This window comes from Crassostrea angulata, chromosome 7 (assembly GCF_025612915.1).
Source record: "Crassostrea angulata isolate pt1a10 chromosome 7, ASM2561291v2, whole genome shotgun sequence".
In the NCBI taxonomy this organism is placed as follows: domain Eukaryota; kingdom Metazoa; phylum Mollusca; class Bivalvia; order Ostreida; family Ostreidae; genus Magallana; species Magallana angulata.
In genome coordinates, this window is record NC_069117.1 from 30,053,115 (window position 1) to 30,071,450 (window position 18,336).

An 18,336-nucleotide genomic window follows, 5' to 3' on the forward strand; every position below is an offset into this window, starting at 1 on the left:
TTCACATAATCTGTCCATTCTTGATTTTTGTGAACAAAATTTGAGATTTAGCTACGCAAAAGTCAAACTTTTATGGATGCTCTTACAGCCATTCTGTGAATGTTTTCAAACCAGTGTTATTAGTTGGTGCGAAATAAGTTTAGTCCCTTTGTTTTCGTTCTAGTTAAAGAATTAGGGGTAAAAACAATATCGATAAACTGAAGGTATAAATAAACCCCTTTCTATCGTACAGTTTTTGTTTAAACAGTTGCTTGGTCTGAAAATGTCCTTTCTTTTTTATTCTCGCCAATTTGATATATATATTCGCTGCGCATCTGACGGCAAAATTCAATATGCTCGTTCTTTTCATATCAACAAATACAGGATAAATTTCTATGGGTGTTTGTTTTTGTTTCGTAATTGTATGGCTATCTTTATTTACTCAGAGTAATAAAACGTTGAAATCTAGTTTGTGTTGTAAACAATTATCCAATGAATACACAGCAAGACTGATATCATGAATGTCATGTAAATGCACGTGTGGTCATTTTCTCTAGAGATAACTGTCTTCACCTTACGAAACACCATTCCACTTCAAGAGGTGCACGGAAGGTCTTGGTCAGCGTTGAAATTTCAAAACAATCCATTTCAAATAAGTTAATCATCTACATCATTTATTGAATGACCATTTCTTTGAACATTATTTTTCCTAGTTAAACTGCTGAATTTGGGAATTGGATAAAATCTTAACCTATTCAAAGATTATATTCTATATGATGCCCTGTCGGGAACCCACTGATATATTTCGTATTCTTAAAAGAATGAGAATGAACATGGACACATTTTCATGACGGATGTTAAAAAGGATTACATAAATTGAAATGCTATAAATATGTATCGGAATTGCTTTTGTCTTCACATTTTTTCTCTTACACACCACAACTTTAAGCCACCCATGATGATCGCTTTAGTAGCTTTGACCGTGTTTGTGCAGAGTGTGTTTGGAGGAAACCTGGTAGAGGTTTTACAAAACGACGGGGAGACGACTTTAATATCTCTTGTCAAGCAAGCCGGTCTGGCTGACGCTCTCTTATCAGGTATTTTGCATGATATAGTTAATTTGTATTTCAAAAAATTGTTGTTTAAATTATTTTGTCAACGAGCAGGACAACTGAGCTGGTGATTGATTTTCTAATTATTGTCAAATACAAAACAATATAAATGATGTTATTCCATTTTTAACAAAGAGATGAACCAAGTGAATACTAATACGAGTTGTTTTACTATTACAGGAGAGTACACCATATTTGCTCCAACAAATGCTGCATTCTCCAAACTTCCCCAGTCTGTCCTTGACGGTCTACAGAGAGATACCGCCGCCTTGGCAAATATACTGAAATACCACGTGGTCAAAGGTTCCATTCACAAGGCCGATGCATCCAATGAGCTTCAGTTGGAGACTTTGGCTGGAACCAAAATCAGATTTAACATCTATAATCACAATCACGTAAGTGTTCCTATTTGGTGTCTCCTACATTTGTAGAGGCAATTTGTCTCAAAAAGTGAATGAAAATAGAAGTCCCATAAAAAAAGAACTCTTTGTTGGTAGGTGGTGACTGTGGAAGGATCCAAAATCACACACTTTGACCTGACCGCCTCAAATGGTATGGTGCACGTGATTGACACTGTAATGATGCCTCCTTCAGGAAGCATTGTGGATTTGGTGGCCGGCAACAGCGACCTGAGCACCCTTCTGTCTCAGGTCCAATCAGCAGGATTGGCCGGGGCACTACAGGGTACTCTATTCACCTGTGTTCTTCTTGTACATTTCGAACCTCCTTTTGCATCTGTATCCTTATGGAGAAACCCCTTTTTTGTTTAGGAAATGCTCTAACGGTATTTGCACCAACCAACGCTGCATTTAATAGACTTGGCAGTCATGTATTAAACAATCTGAAAAGCAACCCACAGCTTCTGAAAGGTACTAGTATACCATTTTCAAGATCAAAAAACTTTAAAAAGTTTTGATTTTTGATTTCAAATAAAGTATGAATGCCAATTTTGTAGAAATTCTGGAGTACCACGTCGTTCCTCACACTGAATACTCAGCTGGATTGTACAACCGAGAACACCTCGCAACTCTAGATTCTCACCATGACGTCATCAGACTTGGAGTCAGTAAGTATTAAGACCATTTCATTGTCGGAACCTAAATCAGTTGATCAATCGATTCTCGTCATTTAAACTTTTTCTTGTTTCATTACAGGTACTAATGGTGTTGTTATTAATCACCGTGCTCACGTGACAAAAGCCGACATTAGCGCCACCAACGGTGTTGTACACATCATTGATCACGTTCTTATTCCAGCCCGCCATATCTTTTCTTCGATATTGGGAAGAAAGTAATTATTTGAACAAACCATTACGACATTTTCACATTTTTCACCTCATGCCTTTGTTCATAGCATCACACTTTGCAAATGCTATCGTACATTTTGTTATTTAATATGCTTATTGTTACCCACTGAGTGAAAACACAAATGTTTTGCAATAAATAATGTCAAAACGGAAAACTTGGAGCCTTTATTCTTAATTACGTATCGTTGTTTAAAAGTATGTTTAACGCTGAGCAAACTGTTTCATTGGACAATAAAATCAAACCCAAACCTCTATTATGTTGTTAAAGAATGGAGATGCTGAATTTCGTTCATTGAAAAACGTTTATGTTTGCCAATTTTTATTTTTTAAAAATATCTTGGTTTATAAGTTTTCGAACAAGGAAGATTCATTTAAATCGATAAATAGGTATTATTTATTTTGTTGAAAGTATTTATAATTATCACTTTGTGGTAGCAGAATGGAGGTACCAATTACGGAATTTATTTTTATACCTAATGTTATACTTCGTTTTATACGTAAAAATGCTTAAGTTGTCATTGGAAATCTAAACATTTTTTGTTAAAAACCGTTCTGATTGCACACACAAGTACTCTGAAGTTGACATTAAGAAGATGCTTGAGTTTTGTGATAGACAACATCTATGTAGTTTTTGGAAATCAAGTCTTTCGAAAATCTGTTGGAATTCCCACGGGTACCAATTGTGCCCCACTGTTAGCAAATCTATTTATGAATTCTTATTGTCTTACGGATTTTTCCGGGCTTTTCTCCCAATTACGACAAAGAGCACACGGCGGGTGTGACCGGTCAGCAGAGGATAACCACTCCTCTTAGGCACCTGATCCTACCTCTATCTATATGGAGGTCCGTGTTGCTCTGCTTTGAATTTGTAGGTCGTTTTATGAATATTTGAGATGGTTCACGGTTTGTTATTGTCAATTTTTCATACACTATGTATGCTCGATCATCTCTCAGAAAACGATCTGGAATTATATGTGATTGTCAATGAACACGACAATAATGATAAAATTGTTCACTGTTTAAATTTTGAACTGAAATTGAAAGTTTGAACAAACAGAAGCAAAGACATGTTTGTCCCCGCAAAATATGCTATTTGAAAATCAGACCCATCCGAGTTTTTGAACAACACGACAAACGGTTGATTATAAAATTCTCCATAAAAATGCCCTCTGTTAAGGCAAAGGATATAGTACCTGAGTTTGTTTCTGACGACGTTGACGTAATGGTGCTCAGTGGACTCAATTATGGACATTCTTGTTTTTATCCTACATTAAAGTATTGCCAGGAAATCTTACATATCAACGTATGATTAATATTATTGCCTAATTCTTATCATTCAAGTCATATCAAAACCTTGATTTGCAAAGAGATTTTGATCGATATCATGAAAAAAAAACACTGATCTTTTTACTCAAATACGGACATTATATAACATGAACACAAAAGTTCGCTGCAATGATAATGATGTTCTTCATGCAAGGGTTTCGAACTTTGTTATAACGACGATGAGCTATAAAAATTGTGTTAAAGACCTAGTGTGAAATGTTCATTTTTGTTTTGGAGTAACTATGGCTGATGATACGATAAGTTTAAGCCAACATATATCTAAATAAAAATATTTATTTTTTTATTGTTGCTTTAAATCTAGAAAGTTGAAGCGTGTATTTTTCCATACTTTTTGAATGGGAAAATGGGATAAACGTATAGCATGATTAGAATAGATAGCGTTTTTCATATTTCAATTTGATATTTTCGACTAAAGAGAGAGGTTGGAAGAAATTTAATATTCGTGCAGAGAAAATAAATAACATCAACTCATGTCCCTCCATCATAAAATGATATAAATGGATGCTCGGAAATCATTGAGCCCTTGAAACAGAAAGTAAGCAAGGATGAATTGTATCAATTCTTTCTTGTCCATGACATCATTAGATCATCTATGAAAAGCTGATAAACTTGCCTACGTTCAATGATCCGGAGCAATCTCAAACTTATCGCAACCTTATTTTGACGCGTCTCGTTGACTCTATATTTAAACACCTAAAATAAACGAAACATGTCAAGTTTTCTTTGTTTCTTATCGTCTATTTTCAATTTAGGAAGTCGGCGTTCACATAATCTGTCCATTCTTGATTTTTGTGAACAAAATTTGAGATTTAGCTACGCAAAAGTCAAACTTTTATGGATGCTCTTACAGCCATTCTGTGAATGTTTTCAAACCAGTGTTATTAGTTGGTGCGAAATAAGTTTAGTCCCTTTGTTTTCGTTCTAGTTAAAGAATTAGGGGTAAAAACAATATCGATAAACTGAAGGTATAAATAAACCCCTTTCTATCGTACAGTTTTTGTTTAAACAGTTGCTTGGTCTGAAAATGTCCTTTCTTTTTGATTCTCGCCAATTTGATATATATATTCGCTGCGCATCTGACGGCAAAATTCAATATGCTCGTTCTTTTCATATCAACAAATACAGGATAAATTTCTATGGGTGTTTGTTTTTGTTTCGTAATTGTATGGCTATCTTTATTTACTCAGAGTAATAAAACGTTGAAATCTAGTTTGTGTTGTAAACAATTATCCAATGAATACACAGCAAGACTGATATCATGAATGTCATGTAAATGCACGTGTGGTCATTTTCCCTAGAGATAACTGTCTTCACCTTACGAAACACCATTCCACTTCAAGAGGTGCACGGAAGGTCTTGGTCAGCGTTGAAATTTCAAAACAATCCATTTCAAATAAGTTAATCATCTACATCATTTATTGAATGACCATTTCTTAAAACATTATTTTTCCTAGTTAAACTGCTGAATTTGGGAATTGGATAAAATCTTAACCTATTCAAAGATTATATTCTATATGATGCCCTGTCGGGAACCCACTGATATATTTCGTATTCTTAAAAGAATGAGAATGAACATGGACACATTTTCATGACGGATGTTAAAAAGGATTACATAAATTGAAATGCTATAAATATGTATCGGAATTGCTTTTGTCTTCACATTTTTTCTCTTACACACCACAACTTTAAGCCACCCATGATGATCGCTTTAGTAGCTTTGACCGTGTTTGTGCAGAGTGTGTTTGGAGGAAACCTGGTAGAGGTTTTACAAAACGACGGGGAGACGACTTTAATATCTCTTGTCAAGCAAGCCGGTCTGGCTGACGCTCTCTTATCAGGTATTTTGCATGATATAGTTAATTTGTATTTCAAAAAATTGTTGTTTAAATTATTTTGTCAACGAGCAGGACAACTGAGCTGGTGATTGATTTTCTAATTATTGTCAAATACAAAACAATATAAATGATGTTATTCCATTTTTAACAAAGAGATGAACCAAGTGAATACTAATATGAGTTGTTTTACTATTACAGGAGAGTACACCATATTTGCTCCAACAAATGCTGCATTCTCCAAACTTCCCCAGTCTGTCCTTGACGGTCTACAGAGAGATACCGCCGCCTTGGCAAATATACTGAAATACCACGTGGTCAAAGGTTCCATTCACAAGGCCGATGCATCCAATGAGCTTCAGTTGGAGACTTTGGCTGGAACCAAAATCAGATTTAACATCTATAATCACAATCACGTTAGTGTTCCTATTTGGTGTCTCCTACATTTGTAGAGGCAATTTGTCTCAAAAAGTGAATGAAAATAGAAGTCCCATAAAAAAAGAACTCTTTGTTGGTAGGTGGTGACTGTGGAAGGATCCAAAATCACACACTTTGACCTGACCGCCTCAAATGGTATGGTGCACGTGATTGACACTGTAATGATGCCTCCTTCAGGAAGCATTGTGGATTTGGTGGCCGGCAACAGCGACCTGAGCACTCTTCTGTCTCAGGTCCAATCAGCAGGATTGGCCGGGGCACTACAGGGTACTCTATTCACCTGTGTTCTTCTTGTACATTTCGAACCTCCTTTTGCATCTGTATCCTTATGGAGAAACCCCTTTTTTGTTTAGGAGATGCTCTAACGGTATTTGCACCAACCAACGCTGCATTTAATAGACTTGGCAGTCATGTATTAAACAACCTGAAAAGCAACCCACAGCTTCTGAAAGGTACTAGTATACCATTTTCAAGATCAAAAAACTTTAAAAAGTTTTGATTTTTGATTTCAAATAAAGTATGAATGCCAATTTTGTAGAAATTCTGGAGTACCACGTCGTTCCTCACACTGAATACTCAGCTGGATTGTACAACCGAGAACACCTCGCAACTCTAGATTCTCACCATGACGTCATCAGACTTGGAGTCAGTAAGTATTAAGACCATTTCATTGTCGGAACCTAAATCAGTTGATCAATCGATTCTCGTCATTTAACTTTTTCTTGTTTCATTACAGGTACTAATGGTGTTGTTATTAATCACCGTGCTCACGTGACAAAAGCCGACATTAGCGCCACCAACGGTGTTGTACACATCATTGATCACGTTCTTATTCCAGCCCGCCATATCTTTTCTTCGATATTGGGAAGAAAGTAATTATTTGAACAAACCATTACGACATTTTCACATTTTTCACCTCATGCCTTTGTTCATAGCATCACACTTTGCAAATGCTATCGTACATTTTGTTATTTAATATGCTTATTGTTACCCACTGAGTGAAAACACAAATGTTTTGCAATAAATAATGTCAAAACGGAAAACTTGGAGCCTTTATTCTTAATTACGTATCGTTATTTAAAAGTATGTTTAACGCTGAGCAAACTGTTTCATTGGACAATAAAATCAACCCCAAACTTCTATTATGTTGTTAAAGAATGGAGATGCTGAATTTCGTTCATTGAAAAACGTTTATGTTTGCCAATTTTTATATTTTAAAAATATCTTGGTTTATAAGTTTTCGAACGAGGAAGATTCATTTAAATCGATAAATAGGTATTATTTATTTTGTTGAAAGTATTTATAATTATCACTTTGTGATAGCAGAATGGAGGTACCAATTACGGAATTTATTTTTATACCTAATGTTATACTTCGTTTTATACGTAAAAATGCTTAAGTTGTCATTGGAAATCTAAACATTTTTTGTTAAAAACCGTTCTGATTGCACACACAAGTACTCTGAAGTTGACATTAAGAAGATGCTTGAGTTTTGTGATAGACAACATCTATGTAGTTTTTGGAAATCAAGTCTTTCGAAAATCTGTTGGAGTTCCCACGGGTACCAATTGTGCCCCACTGTTAGCAAATCCATTTATGAATTCTTATTGTCTTACGGATTTTTCCGGGCTTTTCTCCCAATTACGACAAAGAGCACACGGCGGGTGTGACCGGTCAGCAGAGGATAACCACTCCTCCTAGGCACCTGATCCTACCTCTATCTATATGGAGGTCCGTGTTGCTCTGCTTTGAATTTGTAGGTCGTTTTATGAATATTTGAGATGGTTCACGGTTTGTTATTGTCAATTTTTCATACACTATGTATGCTTGATCATCTCTCAGAAAACGATCTGGAATTATATGTGATTGTCAATGAACACGACAATAATGATAAAATTGTTCACTGTTTAAATTTTGAACTGAAATTGAAAGTTTGAACAAACAGAAGCAAAGACATGTTTGTCCCCGCAAAATATGCTATTTGAAAATCAGACCCATCCGAGTTTTTAAACAACACGACAAACGGTTGATTATAAAATTCTCCATAAAAATGCCCTCTGTTAAGGCAAAGGATATAGTACCTGAGTTTGTTTCTGACGACGTTGACGTAATGGTGCTCAGTGGACTCAATTATGGACATTCTTGTTTTTATCCTACATTAAAGTATTGCCAGGAAATCTTACATATCAACGTATGATTAATATTATTGCCTAATTCTTATCATTCAAGTCATATCAAAACCTTGATTTGCAAAGAGATTTTGATCGATATCATGAAAAAAACACTGATCTTTTTACTCAAATACGGACATCATATAACATGAACACAAAAGTTCGCTGCAATGATAATGCTGTTCTTCATGCAAGGGTTTCGAACTTTGTTATAACGACGATGAGCTATAAAAATTGTGTTAAAGACCTAGTGTGAAATGTTCATTTTTGTTTTGGAGTAACTATGGCTGATGATACGATAAGTTTAAGCCAACATATATCTAAATAAAAATATTTATTTTTTTACTGTTGCTTTAAATCTAGAAAGTTGAAGCGTGTATTTTTCCACACTTTTTGAATGGGAAAATGGGATAAACGTATAGCATGATTAGAATAGATAGCGTTTTTCATATTTCAATTTGATATTTTCAACTAAAGAGAGAGGTTGGAAGAAATTTAATATTCGTGCAGAGAAAATAAATAACATCAACTCATGTCCCTCCATCATAAAATGATATAAATGGATGCTCGGAAATCATTGAGCCCTTGAAACAGAAAGTAAGCAAGGATGAATTGTATCAATTCTTTCTTGTCCATGACATCATTAGATCATCTATGAAAAGCTGATAAACTTGCCTACGTTCAATGATCCGGAGCAATTTCAAACTTATCGCAACCTTATTTTGACGCGTCTCGTTGACTCTATATTTAAACACCTAAAATAAACGAAACATGTCAAGTTTTCTTTGTTTCTTATCGTCTATTTTCAATTTAGGAAGTCGGCGTTCACATAATCTGTCCATTCTTGATTTTTGTGAACAAAATTTGAGATTTAGCTACGCAAAAGTCAAACTTTTATGGATGCTCTTACAGCCATTCTGTGAATGTTTTCAAACCAGTGTTATTAGTTGGTGCGAAATAAGTTTAGTCCCTTTGTTTTCGTTCTAGTTAAAGAATTAGGGGTAAAAACAATATCGATAAACTGAAGGTATAAATAAACCCCTTTCTATCGTACAGTTTTTGTTTAAACAGTTGCTTGGTCTGAAAATGTCCTTTCTTTTTTATTCTCGCCAATTTGATATATATATTCGCTGCGCATCTGACGGCAAAATTCAATATGCTCGTTCTTTTCATATCAACAAATACAGGATAAATTTCTATGGGTGTTTGTTTTTGTTTCGTAATTGTATGGCTATCTTTATTTACTCAGAGTAATAAAACGTTGAAATCTAGTTTGTGTTGTAAACAATTATCCAATGAATACACAGCAAGACTGATATCATGAATGTCATGTAAATGCACGTGTGGTCATTTTCTCTAGAGATAACTGTCTTCACCTTACGAAACACCATTCCACTTCAAGAGGTGCACGGAAGGTCTTGGTCAGCGTTGAAATTTCAAAACAATCCATTTCAAATAAGTTAATCATCTACATCATTTATTGAATGACCATTTCTTTGAACATTATTTTTCCTAGTTAAACTGCTGAATTTGGGAATTGGATAAAATCTTAACCTATTCAAAGATTATATTCTATATGATGCCCTGTCGGGAACCCACTGATATATTTCGTATTCTTAAAAGAATGAGAATGAACATGGACACATTTTCATGACGGATGTTAAAAAGGATTACATAAATTGAAATGCTATAAATATGTATCGGAATTGCTTTTGTCTTCACATTTTTTCTCTTACACACCACAACTTTAAGCCACCCATGATGATCGCTTTAGTAGCTTTGACCGTGTTTGTGCAGAGTGTGTTTGGAGGAAACCTGGTAGAGGTTTTACAAAACGACGGGGAGACGACTTTAATATCTCTTGTCAAGCAAGCCGGTCTGGCTGACGCTCTCTTATCAGGTATTTTGCATGATATAGTTAATTTGTATTTCAAAAAATTGTTGTTTAAATTATTTTGTCAACGAGCAGGACAACTGAGCTGGTGATTGATTTTCTAATTATTGTCAAATACAAAACAATATAAATGATGTTATTCCATTTTTAACAAAGAGATGAACCAAGTGAATACTAATACGAGTTGTTTTACTATTACAGGAGAGTACACCATATTTGCTCCAACAAATGCTGCATTCTCCAAACTTCCCCAGTCTGTCCTTGACGGTCTACAGAGAGATACCGCCGCCTTGGCAAATATACTGAAATACCACGTGGTCAAAGGTTCCATTCACAAGGCCGATGCATCCAATGAGCTTCAGTTGGAGACTTTGGCTGGAACCAAAATCAGATTTAACATCTATAATCACAATCACGTAAGTGTTCCTATTTGGTGTCTCCTACATTTGTAGAGGCAATTTGTCTCAAAAAGTGAATGAAAATAGAAGTCCCATAAAAAAAGAACTCTTTGTTGGTAGGTGGTGACTGTGGAAGGATCCAAAATCACACACTTTGACCTGACCGCCTCAAATGGTATGGTGCACGTGATTGACACTGTAATGATGCCTCCTTCAGGAAGCATTGTGGATTTGGTGGCCGGCAACAGCGACCTGAGCACCCTTCTGTCTCAGGTCCAATCAGCAGGATTGGCCGGGGCACTACAGGGTACTCTATTCACCTGTGTTCTTCTTGTACATTTCGAACCTCCTTTTGCATCTGTATCCTTATGGAGAAACCCCTTTTTTGTTTAGGAAATGCTCTAACGGTATTTGCACCAACCAACGCTGCATTTAATAGACTTGGCAGTCATGTATTAAACAATCTGAAAAGCAACCCACAGCTTCTGAAAGGTACTAGTATACCATTTTCAAGATCAAAAAACTTTAAAAAGTTTTGATTTTTGATTTCAAATAAAGTATGAATGCCAATTTTGTAGAAATTCTGGAGTACCACGTCGTTCCTCACACTGAATACTCAGCTGGATTGTACAACCGAGAACACCTCGCAACTCTAGATTCTCACCATGACGTCATCAGACTTGGAGTCAGTAAGTATTAAGACCATTTCATTGTCGGAACCTAAATCAGTTGATCAATCGATTCTCGTCATTTAAACTTTTTCTTGTTTCATTACAGGTACTAATGGTGTTGTTATTAATCACCGTGCTCACGTGACAAAAGCCGACATTAGCGCCACCAACGGTGTTGTACACATCATTGATCACGTTCTTATTCCAGCCCGCCATATCTTTTCTTCGATATTGGGAAGAAAGTAATTATTTGAACAAACCATTACGACATTTTCACATTTTTCACCTCATGCCTTTGTTCATAGCATCACACTTTGCAAATGCTATCGTACATTTTGTTATTTAATATGCTTATTGTTACCCACTGAGTGAAAACACAAATGTTTTGCAATAAATAATGTCAAAACGGAAAACTTGGAGCCTTTATTCTTAATTACGTATCGTTGTTTAAAAGTATGTTTAACGCTGAGCAAACTGTTTCATTGGACAATAAAATCAAACCCAAACCTCTATTATGTTGTTAAAGAATGGAGATGCTGAATTTCGTTCATTGAAAAACGTTTATGTTTGCCAATTTTTATTTTTTAAAAATATCTTGGTTTATAAGTTTTCGAACAAGGAAGATTCATTTAAATCGATAAATAGGTATTATTTATTTTGTTGAAAGTATTTATAATTATCACTTTGTGGTAGCAGAATGGAGGTACCAATTACGGAATTTATTTTTATACCTAATGTTATACTTCGTTTTATACGTAAAAATGCTTAAGTTGTCATTGGAAATCTAAACATTTTTTGTTAAAAACCGTTCTGATTGCACACACAAGTACTCTGAAGTTGACATTAAGAAGATGCTTGAGTTTTGTGATAGACAACATCTATGTAGTTTTTGGAAATCAAGTCTTTCGAAAATCTGTTGGAATTCCCACGGGTACCAATTGTGCCCCACTGTTAGCAAATCTATTTATGAATTCTTATTGTCTTACGGATTTTTCCGGGCTTTTCTCCCAATTACGACAAAGAGCACACGGCGGGTGTGACCGGTCAGCAGAGGATAACCACTCCTCTTAGGCACCTGATCCTACCTCTATCTATATGGAGGTCCGTGTTGCTCTGCTTTGAATTTGTAGGTCGTTTTATGAATATTTGAGATGGTTCACGGTTTGTTATTGTCAATTTTTCATACACTATGTATGCTCGATCATCTCTCAGAAAACGATCTGGAATTATATGTGATTGTCAATGAACACGACAATAATGATAAAATTGTTCACTGTTTAAATTTTGAACTGAAATTGAAAGTTTGAACAAACAGAAGCAAAGACATGTTTGTCCCCGCAAAATATGCTATTTGAAAATCAGACCCATCCGAGTTTTTGAACAACACGACAAACGGTTGATTATAAAATTCTCCATAAAAATGCCCTCTGTTAAGGCAAAGGATATAGTACCTGAGTTTGTTTCTGACGACGTTGACGTAATGGTGCTCAGTGGACTCAATTATGGACATTCTTGTTTTTATCCTACATTAAAGTATTGCCAGGAAATCTTACATATCAACGTATGATTAATATTATTGCCTAATTCTTATCATTCAAGTCATATCAAAACCTTGATTTGCAAAGAGATTTTGATCGATATCATGAAAAAAACACTGATCTTTTTACTCAAATACGGACATCATATAACATGAACACAAAAGTTCGCTGCAATGATAATGATGTTCTTCATGCAAGGGTTTCGAACTTTGTTATAACGACGATGAGCTATAAAAATTGTGTTAAAGACCTAGTGTGAAATGTTCATTTTTGTTTTGGAGTAACTATGGCTGATGATACGATAAGTTTAAGCCAACATATATCTAAATAAAAATATTTATTTTTTTATTGTTGCTTTAAATCTAGAAAGTTGAAGCGTGTATTTTTCCATACTTTTTGAATGGGAAAATGGGATAAACGTATAGCATGATTAGAATAGATAGCGTTTTTCATATTTCAATTTGATATTTTCAACTAAAGAGAGAGGTTGGAAGAAATTTAATATTCGTGCAGAGAAAATAAATAACATCAACTCATGTCCCTCCATCATAAAATGATATAAATGGATGCTCGGAAATCATTGAGCCCTTGAAACAGAAAGTAAGCAAGGATGAATTGTATCAATTCTTTCTTGTCCATGACATCATTAGATCATCTATGAAAAGCTGATAAACTTGCCTACGTTCAATGATCCGGAGCAATTTCAAACTTATCGCAACCTTATTTTGACGCGTCTCGTTGACTCTATATTTAAACACCTAAAATAAACGAAACATGTCAAGTTTTCTTTGTTTCTTATCGTCTATTTTCAATTTAGGAAGTCGGCATTCACATAATCTGTCCATTCTTGATTTTTGTGAACAAAATTTGAGATTTAGCTACGCAAAAGTCAAACTTTTATGGATGCTCTTACAGCCATTCTGTGAATGTTTTCAAACCAGTGTTATTAGTTGGTGCGAAATAAGTTTAGTCCCTTTGTTTTCGTTCTAGTTAAAGAATTAGGGGTAAAAACAATATCGATAAACTGAAGGTATAAATAAACCCCTTTCTATCGTACAGTTTTTGTTTAAACAGTTGCTTGGTCTGAAAATGTCCTTTCTTTTTGATTCTCGCCAATTATATATATATATATATATTCGCTGCGCATCTGACGGCAAAATTCAATATGCTCGTTCTTTTCATATCAACAAATACAGGATAAATTTCTATGGGTGTTTGTTTTTGTTTCGTAATTGTATGGCTATCTTTATTTACTCAGAGTAATAAAACGTTGAAATCTAGTTTGTGTTGTAAACAATTATCCAATGAATACACAGCAAGACTGATATCATGAATGTCATGTAAATGCACGTGTGGTCATTTTCTCTAGAGATAACTGTCTTCACCTTACGAAACACCATTCCACTTCAAGAGGTGCACGGAAGGTCTTGGTCAGCGTTGAAATTTCAAAACAATCCATTTCAAATAAGTTAATCATCTACATCATTTATTGAATGACCATTTCTTTGAACATTATTTTTCCTAGTTAAACTGCTGAATTTGGGAATTGGATAAAATCTTAACCTATTCAAAGATTATATTCTATATGATGCCCTGTCGGGAACCCACTGATATATTTCGTATTCTTAAAAGAATGAGAATGAACATGGACACATTTTCATGACGGATGTTAAAAAGGATTACATAAATTGAAATGCTATAAATATGTATCGGAATTGTTTTTGTCTTCACATTTTTTCTCTTACACACCACAACTTTAAGCCACCCATGATGATCGCTTTAGTAGCTTTGACCGTGTTTGTGCAGAGTGTGTTTGGAGGAAACCTGGTAGAGGTTTTACAAAACGACGGGGAGACGACTTTAATATCTCTTGTCAAGCAAGCCGGTCTGGCTGACGCTCTCTTATCAGGTATTTTGCATGATATAGTTAATTTGTATTTCAAAAAATTGTTGTTTAAATTATTTTGTCAACGAGCAGGACAACTGAGCTGGTGATTGATTTTCTAATTATTGTCAAATACAAAACAATATAAATGATGTTATTCCATTTTTAACAAAGAGATGAACCAAGTGAATACTAATACGAGTTGTTTTACTATTACAGGAGAGTACACCATATTTGCTCCAACAAATGCTGCATTCTCCAAACTTCCCCAGTCTGTCCTTGACGGTCTACAGAGAGATACCGCCGCCTTGGCAAATATACTGAAATACCACGTGGTCAAAGGTTCCATTCACAAGGCCGATGCATCCAATGAGCTTCAGTTGGAGACTTTGGCTGGAACCAAAATCAGATTTAACATCTATAATCACAATCACGTAAGTGTTCCTATTTGGTGTCTCCTACATTTGTAGAGGCAATTTGTCTCAAAAAGTGAATGAAAATAGAAGTCCCATAAAAAAAGAACTCTTTGTTGGTAGGTGGTGACTGTGGAAGGATCCAAAATCACACACTTTGACCTGACCGCCTCAAATGGTATGGTGCACGTGATTGACACTGTAATGATGCCTCCTTCAGGAAGCATTGTGGATTTGGTGGCCGGCAACAGCGACCTGAGCACCCTTCTGTCTCAGGTCCAATCAGCAGGATTGGCCGGGGCACTACAGGGTACTCTATTCACCTGTGTTCTTCTTGTACATTTCGAACCTCCTTTTGCATCTGTATCCTTATGGAGAAACCCCTTTTTTGTTTAGGAGATGCTCTAACGGTATTTGCACCAACCAACGCTGCATTTAATAGACTTGGCAGTCATGTATTAAACAATCTGAAAAGCAACCCACAGCTTCTGAAAGGTACTAGTATACCATTTTCAAGATCAAAAAACTTTAAAAAGTTTTGATTTTTGATTTCAAATAAAGTATGAATGCCAATTTTGTAGAAATTCTGGAGTACCACGTCGTTCCTCACACTGAATACTCAGCTGGATTGTACAACCGAGAACACCTCGCAACTCTAGATTCTCACCATGACGTCATCAGACTTGGAGTCAGTAAGTATTAAGACCATTTCATTGTCGGAACCTAAATCAGTTGATCAATCGATTCTCGTCATTTAAACTTTTTCTTGTTTCATTACAGGTACTAATGGTGTTGTTATTAATCACCGTGCTCACGTGACAAAAGCCGACATTAGCGCCACCAACGGTGTTGTACACATCATTGATCACGTTCTTATTCCAGCCCGCCATATCTTTTCTTCGATATTGGGAAGAAAGTAATTATTTGAACAAACCATTACGACATTTTCACATTTTTCACCTCATGCCTTTGTTCATAGCATCACACTTTGCAAATGCTATCGTACATTTTGTTATTTAATATGCTTATTGTTACCCACTGAGTGAAAACACAAATGTTTTGCAATAAATAATGTCAAAACGGAAAACTTGGAGCCTTTATTCTTAATTACGTATCGTTGTTTAAAAGTATGTTTAACGCTGAGCAAACTGTTTCATTGGACAATAAAATCAACCCCAAACTTCTATTATGTTGTTGAAGAATGGAGATGCTGAATTTCGTTCATTGAAAAACGTTTATGTTTGCCAATTTTTATTTTTTAAAAATATCTTGGTTTATAAGTTTTCGAACAAGGAAGATTCATTTAAATCGATAAATAGGTATTATTTATTTTGTTGAAAGTATTTATAATTATCACTTTGTGGTAGCAGAATGGAGGTACCAATTACGGAATTTATTTTTATACCTAATGTTATACTTCGTTTTATACGTAAAAATGCTTAAGTTGTCATTGGAAATCTAAACATTTTTTGTTAAAAACCGTTCTGATTGCACACACAAGTACTCTGAAGTTGACATTAAGAAGATGCTTGAGTTTTGTGATAGACAACATCTATGTAGTTTTTGGAAATCAAGTCTTTCGAAAATCTGTTGGAATTCCCACGGGTACCAATTGTGCCCCACTGTTAGCAAATCTATTTATGAATTCTTATTGTCTTACGGATTTTTTCGGGCTTTTCTCCCAATTACGACAAAGAGCACACGGCGGGTGTGACCGGTCAGCAGAGGATAACCACTCCTCCTAGGCACCTGATCCTACCTCTATCTATATGGAGGTCCGTGTTGCTCTGCTTTGAATTTGTAGGTCGTTTTATGAATATTTGAGATGGTTCACGGTTTGTTATTGTCAATTTTTCATACACTATGTATGCTCGATCATCTCTCAGAAAACGATCTGGAATTATATGTGATTGTCAATGAACACGACAATAATGATAAAATTGTTCACTGTTTAAATTTTGAACTGAAATTGAAAGTTTGAACAAACAGAAGCAAAGACATGTTTGTCCCCGCAAAATATGCTATTTGAAAATCAGACCCATCCGAGTTTTTGAACAACACGACAAACGGTTGATTATAAAATTCTCCATAAAAATGCCCTCTGTTAAGGCAAAGGATATAGTACCTGAGTTTGTTTCTGACGACGTTGACGTAATGGTGCTCAGTGGACTCAATTATGGACATTCTTGTTTTTATCCTACATTAAAGTATTGCCAGGAAATCTTACATATCAACGTATGATTAATATTATTGCCTAATTCTTATCATTCAAGTCATATCAAAACCTTGATTTGCAAAGAGATTTTGATCGATATCATGAAAAAAACACTGATCTTTTTACTCAAATACGAACATCATATAACATGAACACAAAAGTTCGCTGCAATGATAATGATGTTCTTCATGCAAGGGTTTCGAACTTTGTTATAACGACGATGAGCTATAAAAATTGTGTTAAAGACCTAGTGTGAAATGTTCATTTTTGTTTTGGAGTAACTATGGCTGATGATACGATAAGTTTAAGCCAACATATATCTAAATAAAAATATTTATTTTTTTATTGTTGCTTTAAATCTAGAAAGTTGAAGCGTGTATTTTTCCATACTTTTTGAATGGGAAAATGGGATAAACGTATAGCATGATTAGAATAGATAGCGTTTTTCATATTTCAATTTGATATTTTCAACTAAAGAGAGAGGTTGGAAGAAATTTAATATTCGTGCAGAGAAAATAAATAACATCAACTCATGTCCCTCCATCATAAAATGATATAAATGGATGCTCGGAAATCATTGAGCCCTTGAAACAGAAAGTAAGCAAGGATGAATTGTATCAATTCTTTCTTGTCCATGACATCATTAGATCATCTATGAAAAGCTGATAAACTTGCCTACGTTCAATGATCCGGAGCAATTTCAAACTTATCGCAACCTTATTTTGACGCGTCTCGTTGACTCTATATTTAAACACCTAAAATAAACGAAACATGTCAAGTTTTCTTTGTTTCTTATCGTCTATTTTCAATTTAGGAAGTCGGCGTTCACATAATCTGTCCATTCTTGATTTTTGTGAACAAAATTTGAGATTTAGCTACGCAAAAGTCAAACTTTTATGGATGCTCTTACAGCCATTCTGTGAATGTTTTCAAACCAGTGTTATTAGTTGGTGCGAAATAAGTTTAGTCCCTTTGTTTTCGTTCTAGTTAAAGAATTAGGGGTAAAAACAATATCGATAAACTGAAGGTATAAATAAACCCCTTTCTATCGTACAGTTTTTGTTTAAACAGTTGCTTGGTCTGAAAATGTCCTTTCTTTTTGATTCTCGCCAATTATATATATATATATATATTCGC

General features: G+C 35.0%; 1 protein-coding gene across 1 annotated transcript; it reads left to right on the forward strand.

Annotated features, from left to right (window-relative positions):
* Positions 1 to 754: 754 nt before the first annotated feature.
* On the forward strand, positions 755 to 16,071 carry LOC128191290 (uncharacterized). The gene is made up of 24 exons (XM_052863373.1): positions 755 to 1,133; positions 1,239 to 1,486; positions 1,589 to 1,775; positions 1,862 to 1,960; positions 2,047 to 2,157; positions 2,246 to 2,334; positions 5,435 to 5,582; positions 5,778 to 5,992; positions 6,095 to 6,281; positions 6,368 to 6,466; positions 6,553 to 6,663; positions 6,751 to 6,886; positions 9,898 to 10,142; positions 10,248 to 10,495; positions 10,598 to 10,784; positions 10,871 to 10,969; positions 11,056 to 11,166; positions 11,255 to 11,343; positions 14,448 to 14,595; positions 14,791 to 15,005; positions 15,108 to 15,294; positions 15,381 to 15,479; positions 15,566 to 15,676; positions 15,765 to 16,071. The coding sequence occupies exons 1-24, from the start codon at positions 872 to 874 to the stop codon at positions 15,902 to 15,904; spliced, it is 3,771 nt and encodes a 1,256-aa protein (XP_052719333.1). The 5' UTR covers positions 755 to 871; the 3' UTR covers positions 15,905 to 16,071.
* The last annotated feature ends 2,265 nt before the right edge of the window (positions 16,072 to 18,336 follow it).